At 41.9% G+C, this 7,500-nt stretch overlaps 1 protein-coding gene across 7 annotated transcripts in view; it reads left to right on the top strand.

The window, feature by feature from the left end:
- htt (huntingtin) overlaps nucleotides 1-7,500 on the top strand; it is a 41,850-nt gene that overhangs the window by 24,800 nt on the left and 9,550 nt on the right. For 4 of the 7 annotated variants that reach the window (XM_058076101.1, XM_058076022.1, XM_058076175.1 and 1 more), the window contains 20 exons: nucleotides 618-797; nucleotides 952-1,128; nucleotides 1,669-1,745; nucleotides 2,149-2,284; nucleotides 2,360-2,482; nucleotides 2,590-2,797; nucleotides 2,971-3,116; nucleotides 3,627-3,804; nucleotides 3,892-3,990; nucleotides 4,088-4,272; nucleotides 4,349-4,475; nucleotides 4,562-4,665; nucleotides 4,794-4,948; nucleotides 5,015-5,154; nucleotides 5,217-5,302; nucleotides 5,387-5,517; nucleotides 5,600-5,732; nucleotides 5,845-6,000; nucleotides 6,111-6,301; nucleotides 6,423-6,537. In XM_058076101.1, coding sequence (XP_057932084.1) covers nucleotides 618-797; nucleotides 952-1,128; nucleotides 1,669-1,745; nucleotides 2,149-2,284; nucleotides 2,360-2,482; nucleotides 2,590-2,797; nucleotides 2,971-3,116; nucleotides 3,627-3,804; nucleotides 3,892-3,990; nucleotides 4,088-4,272; nucleotides 4,349-4,475; nucleotides 4,562-4,665; nucleotides 4,794-4,948; nucleotides 5,015-5,154; nucleotides 5,217-5,302; nucleotides 5,387-5,517; nucleotides 5,600-5,732; nucleotides 5,845-6,000; nucleotides 6,111-6,301; nucleotides 6,423-6,537 — 2,847 coding nt within the window. The remainder of the gene's footprint in view (nucleotides 1-617; nucleotides 798-951; nucleotides 1,129-1,668; nucleotides 1,746-2,148; nucleotides 2,285-2,359; nucleotides 2,483-2,589; nucleotides 2,798-2,970; nucleotides 3,117-3,626; nucleotides 3,805-3,891; nucleotides 3,991-4,087; nucleotides 4,273-4,348; nucleotides 4,476-4,561; nucleotides 4,666-4,793; nucleotides 4,949-5,014; nucleotides 5,155-5,216; nucleotides 5,303-5,386; nucleotides 5,518-5,599; nucleotides 5,733-5,844; nucleotides 6,001-6,110; nucleotides 6,302-6,422; nucleotides 6,538-7,500) is intronic. The other 3 variants (XM_058076324.1, XM_058076246.1, XM_058075935.1) reach the window with 1 other exon arrangement.

Below are 7,500 nucleotides of genomic sequence, written 5' to 3'. Positions count from 1 at the left end.
GTGTTTGAATGCGGCCCGCCCAATCTTTCCAAAGTATTTCATTTAAACTCAACATACAACCTGGCATCATGGCCTGAGCCAACCTTTTGATGGTTTTATCAATTTCGTTTTTTGACATGGTCTGTTGTTTACAAAGTGCTCCTGAAAAAAGGGACACAAGCACATAATAATAATAATAATTATTATTATTAGATTATTATAATTATTATTAGAACTATTATGATTATTATTATTATATGCATGCTAATTATTATATTAATTATATTAATTATATATAATATTATTGTTATATTTGCATATTTTACATAATAATAATATAATAATTATTATTTTAATTTTATTGTAATTATTATAATATTTTATTATTTTAAAAATAATTAAATATAAATATAAAATAATAAATAATAATAGCAGATTGCATGACAATTTTACAGATACAATAATACCAGGTGGACTGTTACGTGTAAAATATATAGTCTGCCCCCCCGTAAATTTTGTCATATCAATGCGGCCCGCGAGTCAAAAAGTTTGCCCACCCCTGTACTACGTGACTAATATTTAATATCTGTAATCTTTTGCTGTAGAATGTCCGTTATGATTTTTTTTTTTTTTTATAGTGTCAGAACCTCCATGACTCAGAACATCTCACCTGGCTCATAGTCAACCATGTGAGTGATCTCATCAGCCTTTCTCATGAGCCGCCCGTGCAAGATTTCATCAGTGCTGTGCACCGAAATTCAGCTGCCAGCGGCCTCTTTATCCAAGCCATTCAGTCGCGCTGTGACAACCTCACCACAGTAAGTTCTTTCTCGGGGCTTAATTTCCTCCTGTAATCACACTATCGCACATGTGATACAATAGTCATTTTTTGTGCATAGTCAGTTATGTAATATTTTATATTCATCTTGCTTTGCTTACCCACTTAAACTCTTCCCTATCTCTTCTGTGTAGCCTACAATGTTGAAGAAGACTCTGCAGTGTCTAGAAGGCATCCACCTCAGTCAGTCTGGCTCCCTGCTGATGCTGTATGTGGACAAGATGCTGAGTACACCCTTCAGGGTTCTGGCTCGTATGGTGGACACGCTGGCGTGTCGCAGGGTGGAGATGCTGTTGGCTGAGACATTACAGGTTTTTACAAGTTTTGTCATTTCAGAAGTAAAACCGCTAACTAGGGCTGCAGCTATCAAATATTTTAGTAATTGAGTATTGTAGTGAAATTTGTCAAGAGTATTGGAAAAAACTATTTTTTCCTGTAAATGTATTATTTAACCAAGCAAAAATATAAACATTTCACTAAATAATGAGCGATCAATTGATTTTAATTTTTTTAGATAATCAAGGGTTTTATTTCAGACATTGTGCATGGTGTAACTGGTGGTTATTTTTACGACTGTATATACAAAATGCAATTTGACCGCACGCAGGGCAGGGGACTGCTATTGTGCTATTGTCTTTTATTGCCTTGTTGCTTTCTCGAGCCTCTTTATAAACGCTGGCTTCCTTCTTCGTCCACTGTGCGTGTTGATGATGTAAGCGATTCTTCAAAGTAGATTAAAAAAAAAGTTGTGGTACTCGAATTATTCGAATAATCGTTGCAGCCCTAACGCTAACTGAAGTTAACTACTTTGTAGCAGTTTACAATACGCTTTTAACGACTCTACCTTCCAGAACAGTATAGCCCAGCTGCCCGTGGAAGAACTGGACAGGATCCAGGAATACCTTCAAAGCAGTGGCCTGGCTCAGAGGTAATTCCCGCTGGCATTACTGCCATTTTGATTCAAGCATTAAAACTAAGGGATGCTCCGATCTCCGAGTTTTATGCTGCTGATTCGATACCGATAATCCATGACTGAAATCAGCCAATATCTATCAGGCTTTTCCCAGCAGACGTGTGTTTTGGGTTTGGCATGCTTGTGGAGTGAGAGGGGCAAACGGGCTTGGGGCATTCGCTATGGGCTGCATGCTGCAATAGTACGAGCCAGAGATGATTGCCGTTGAAAGGCGTTTAAAAGCATATACCGAATATGTTATATTTCACAGCCGATACTGATTGGTGGCTGAGCATCCCTAATTAAAACTTAAAAATTTTAAGAATTCACGAGTTGTCTCTGCAGATCTGGAAAACTGTGATTTATTTTTCCATCACAGGCATCAGAGGTTCTACTCCCTGCTGGACAGGTTCCGAGCCACTGTTGCTGAAACCAGTAGCCCAGTCCCTCCTGTGACATCACACCCCTTAGACGGGGATCCACCCCCTGCTCCTGAACTGGTCATTGCGGATAAAGTGAGGAATCTGATTTTTTTTTTTTTTTTTTAAAGCAACTTCCCTTAAATTCAAATGTGCAACATTTTTTTAAAGGAGTGGTATGTGACCCTGGTGAAGTGTCAGTGTTGTCTTCGTGGAGATGTCTCTCTGTTGGAGACAACAGAACTCTTAACCAAGCTCCCTCCTGCTGATGTTCTCAGCATCATGAGATGTGAGGTAAACGCGTATTGCTAATGAACTTCACATGTTTTTTTTTTATTTTTTATTTTTTTGCATATGCAGTACTTTCAAACAAAATGCACTTGTTCTCTCTGTCATGACAGTCATTCAACTTAAGTCTGCTGTGTCCGTGTCTGAGCATGGGAGTACAGCGATTAACACGTGGACAGGGGTCACTCTTGTTGGAGACGGCGTTGCAGGTGACCTTTGAGCAGCTTGCTGGCGTTACACAGTTGCTTCCTTCACCGCACCAGTCCTTCTTGCCTACATCCCAGCCGCAGTCTTACTGGACCCAACTGGGTGATGTGTATGGTAAGTGTGGAATCGTAGACTGGGGTATGTGGATTAAATTAAAGTGTTCCTGGCGGGACATTTTGAAACTTAAGTGCCTCAAGTGAGCTTTTTTTTTTTTTTTGCAAAGCTGCTCAATCTTTACTTTCCTGCTTCAATTTTTTCATGCCTTGAAATGTCATGCTACATTTCAGATGAGCCAAGTTTCTACCCCAGGGTTTTAGCCCTCAGCAGAGCACTGTCCCAGTACCTCCTGAGTGTAAACCAGCTTCCACCCTCATTACACATTCTCTCTGACAAGGAAGACCTCATCACTACTTTTACCTGCACTGCTGCTGAGGTAAAATACCACATTGCTATTGAGTTACATTTGTCTACTTTCCCTCTATAGTAGAGGTCTATACGGAGCGGCTGGCCCCACGGCTGGCCGGACTCCTCGGCTAACGGGGCGGGGCGGGGCGGGCTGAAGAAATCTCAAGAACATGGGAATGGCTATGGAAAACTAATATAAAAAAATATTGATAGCCTCATTTGTTTCTTGAAAGGTCATCTATATTGTCCATAATCCTTCCTTATATCATCTTTTTCACACAATTTATACTATCTTGAGCTGAAAAGAGGTAATTTAATCTTTGCGCTTTGCTCAAATCTCACCACGGCTGTGGGGCGGGGCGGCCAAGGAAAAAGCACAGCCGTGTAGACCGCTACTCTACAGTCAGCATAGAGAATATTGCTTATGATTTCAAATACAAAACACATTGTAGGTTGTCATGATCCATCATGTCTGCTGTAATAATTTACTCATTTTGGTGTCCATGCGCCACATTCGTCTTTTGTTATTGTTGCCCAGGTGATAGCGTGGCGTCTGCTCCAGGATCAGCTCCCCCTGAGTGTGGACTTGCAGTGGGCTCTAGCCTGTCTCTGCCTATCCCTGCAGCAGCCTTGCATCTGGAACAAACTGTCCACGCCAGCGTATACCACACGCACATGTTCCCTCATCTACTGCCTACGTCTGATTATGGTTGCCGGTAAGGAGATGAATATCTTGAATGCTGTTACATCGTTACACTTATTTCCAGCTTTTAAAAAAAGCTTTCTTTGATCTGGCATTTAAGTGGCCGTGAGCCCTGGAGACCAGCTTCTTCCCCCAGAGAAGAAGAAAAGGTTAGCCAGGGATGCTAAAGGAGATGAAGTGGATTCAACACATGCTAACCGTGAGGGTTAATTTACTTGACAGTAGCATCAGTTTGATTTTCCGAACATAGCTGTTGCAAAGTTGATGAACATGTGACTGTTTTGGTTTGGTTGCAGATGATTGCGAGTGGCAAGCATGTGAGATCATGGCAGACCTGGTGGAAGGGCTGCACAGCATATTTTTCTTGGGACATCATAGAAATAGCGCCATCCCTGCTTTTCTAACGCCGACATTGCGTAACATTGTGATCAGTATTGCCCGACTGCCTCTGGTCAACAGCTTCACTCGAGTTCCTCCTCTGGTTAGTTTCTGTGTTTTGATGGGGGGAAAAAGCAAGTGTGTGAGGCAAATACACTCATTTGATGTCTAAACTGCAGGTTTGGAAACTGGGCTGGTCCCCACAGGCTGGGGGGGAGTTTGGTACAACACTGCCCGAGATACCTGTCGACTTCCTGCAGGAAAAGGATGTCTTCAGAGAGTTCCTGTATCGCATAAATACGCTTGGTATAGAAAAACACACATCTGGCATTTACAACCAAACTATACTATTATTTATTTTAAAATAATAAAACATTTTCCGACCGTTTCAGGTTGGAGCAGCAGGACTCAGTTTGAGGAGACTTGGGCCACTTTGCTGGGGGTTCTGGTCACGCAACCAATCACAATGGATCAAGAGGAAGAGACCCAGCAGGAGGTGGTTATTTTATCATGCATTTCAGAGTCATCCTTATACAAAGGATACAAATGTGTATCCAGTTTAGTATGCCTGCAGAATTGTCTTGAAATGACAAACTACTACTATACATCTGCTTCACATTGAAGGAGGATTTGGAGCGTACCCAGTTGAATGTGTTGGCAGTGCAGGCCATCACCAGCCTGGTGCTGAGTGCCATGACGCTGCCCACTGCTGGCAACCCTGCAGTCAGCTGTCTGGAACAGCAGCCTCGTAACAAGAGCCTCAAGGCCCTGGAGACACGGTAGATTTTCATTTTTATCTTTCCACTGTAGCCGAGTGGATTTTAGATTTTTGAGTTTGTGCCCAGGTTTGGCAGGAAACTGGCAGTTATCAGGGGTGAGGTGGAGAGGGAAATACAAGCTCTTGTCTCCAAGAGAGACAACATTCACACACACCACCCTTACCATGCTTGGGACCCCGTACCATCCTTGTCGGCAGCATCAGCAGGTAGCCATCAACATTGCTGTAACTGATTTTAATGTTTGCCTAATTGAATTATTCCCTTTCAGCAGGAACCTTGATAAGTCATGAAAAGTTGCTGCTTCAGATCAACACGGAGCGGGAGATGGGAAACATGGACTATAAATTGGGACAGGTAGAATCTACATGGAGGACTATGACAGTTTGTTTCATTTAGTAGTTTTTCCATTAGTTTTTTGTGCTCTTCACTACTTTTCAGGTGTCCATTCATTCAGTGTGGTTAGGAAATAACATCACACCGCTGAGAGAGGAAGAATGGGGTGAAGATGAGGAAGATGAAGTAGATACGCCTGCTCCAACCTCCCCACCTTTATCACCAATTAACTCCCGGTATGTGAGTAATTTAGACTGCTTAATGCGTTTTTTTTTTTTCAATTGCACCCATCTGACCTCCTCCTATTTATGGTTCCAGGAAACACCGTGCAGGCGTGGACATTCACTCTTGTTCCCAGTTTCTGCTGGAACTCTACAGTCAGTGGCTTATCCCAGGATCTCCAAGTCACAGGAAGACTCCAACCATACTAGTCAGTGAAGTGGTCCGATCGGTGAGCACACGCTGACATTAGAATCAGATCACTTTATCAGGTGGCTAATTCTAGCAGACTGCTGACTACTACTATCTCCTCCTCCTACTTCCTTCTTGTTGTTTTTTGGCAGCTGCTGGCGGTGTCAGACTTATTCACAGAGAGAAACCAGTTTGACATGATGTTCTCCACTCTGATGGAGCTCCAGAAGCTCCACCCAGCGGAGGATGAGATCCTCAATCAGTACCTGGTGCCTGCTATCTGCAAGGCTGCTGCTGTGTTGGGCATGGTGAGTATTATTTTTTTATGGATTGATGATGGTAGACCTGTACTTGTATCACTTGGTTTATAAACAATAAGCGAGGTTGTACGTACTTTTTTTTTCATGTTTTCTTCCAGGACAAAGTTATTGCAGAACCAGTTTGTCGCTTGTTGGAGACAACCCTGCGCAGCACGCATCTGCCCAGTCGCATGGGTGCGCTTCATGGGGTGCTGTACGTGTTGGAGTGTGACCTGCTTGATGACACAGCCAAGCAGCTCATTCCAACCATCTCCGAGTACCTGCTGTCCAACCTGAGGGCTATTGCTCAGTTAGTGTGGCCATTTATTCTTCCATGAAATAACACATCTTTGGAGAGTCACTCTGTGTCGTGTGAATAAATGACCATGGCCAAGACGGCAGTTTAACTAAATTCTTATTTCCCTCTATAGCTGTGTAAACCTGCATAACCAACAGCATGTCCTAGTGATGTGTGCTGTGGCCTTCTACATGATGGAGAATTACCCTCTTGATGTAGGAGCCGAGTTCATGGCTGGAGTGATACAGGTAACATTACAGACATGAAGGAAAACTGCTATCTTTGCATAATAGAATGCAGTCAATGCTCACCTTGCAAATGGCAAATAACCAAAAATTGATACGGCCATATAAGTCTTTTTTTTTTTTAATAATAATAATAATATACAGTAAACCTTGGATATATCGGATTTGGATATATCGGAAATTCGCTCACAACGGACAGATAAAAAAGAACCGATTTTTCTGTTATGCATTTCCAATACAAAATCATTGCATATATCGGATTTTTTATAACGGATTTCGCCTATTTCGGACAAAATCTCCAGTCCCGTTCCAATGCATTTCCATTAAATTTCCCTCGCATATATCGGATGGCCGCATTCTCACATTCTGAGACGTTTTAAAGCAGAGGACATTTTTAATGCCGACGAAACTGGGTTATTCTGGCAAATGCTGCCAGAAAACACCGTGGGATTTATTGAATGAGATCTTAACCTCACTATTGGAAATAACGTAGGCCTGACGGGCGTAACAGAGCCTAGCTTAATTAACAATTTGTTATGCTCAGAGTCCAATAAAGTTAAATTCTCATTACCTTACGTCTCTTTTCATTGCCCAGTCCAGGTACATTGGAAACATAGTCAAAGAAGTGCCTTTTTATAACGGATAAAATACGATTTACGCATATACCGGATATAAATCCGATATATGCGTAAAACGGACATTTTCCGGTATACGCATATAACGGATTTCGCTTATATCGGACAAAACCAGTGGGAACAATTGAATCCGATATATCCGAGGTTTACTGTAATAATACATTTTATTTGTATAGCGCTTTTCAAAATACTCAAAGACACTTTACAGAAGAATGAAGTTGAATAAAGCAAGTAAACAGAATAGAAGACACACCAAAATACAACATTGATTGGTTAATACACAGTTAAAAGATGAGTAAAAGCGGGGCGGGGAACAGCAGTCAGATATAAA

Source organism: Doryrhamphus excisus, chromosome 1 (assembly GCF_030265055.1).
Source record: "Doryrhamphus excisus isolate RoL2022-K1 chromosome 1, RoL_Dexc_1.0, whole genome shotgun sequence".
NCBI classification, from domain to species: Eukaryota; Metazoa; Chordata; class Actinopteri; order Syngnathiformes; family Syngnathidae; genus Doryrhamphus; species Doryrhamphus excisus.
Note: the sequence above shows the minus strand (reverse complement) of the source record. Positions and strands in the feature narration are given on the sequence as shown.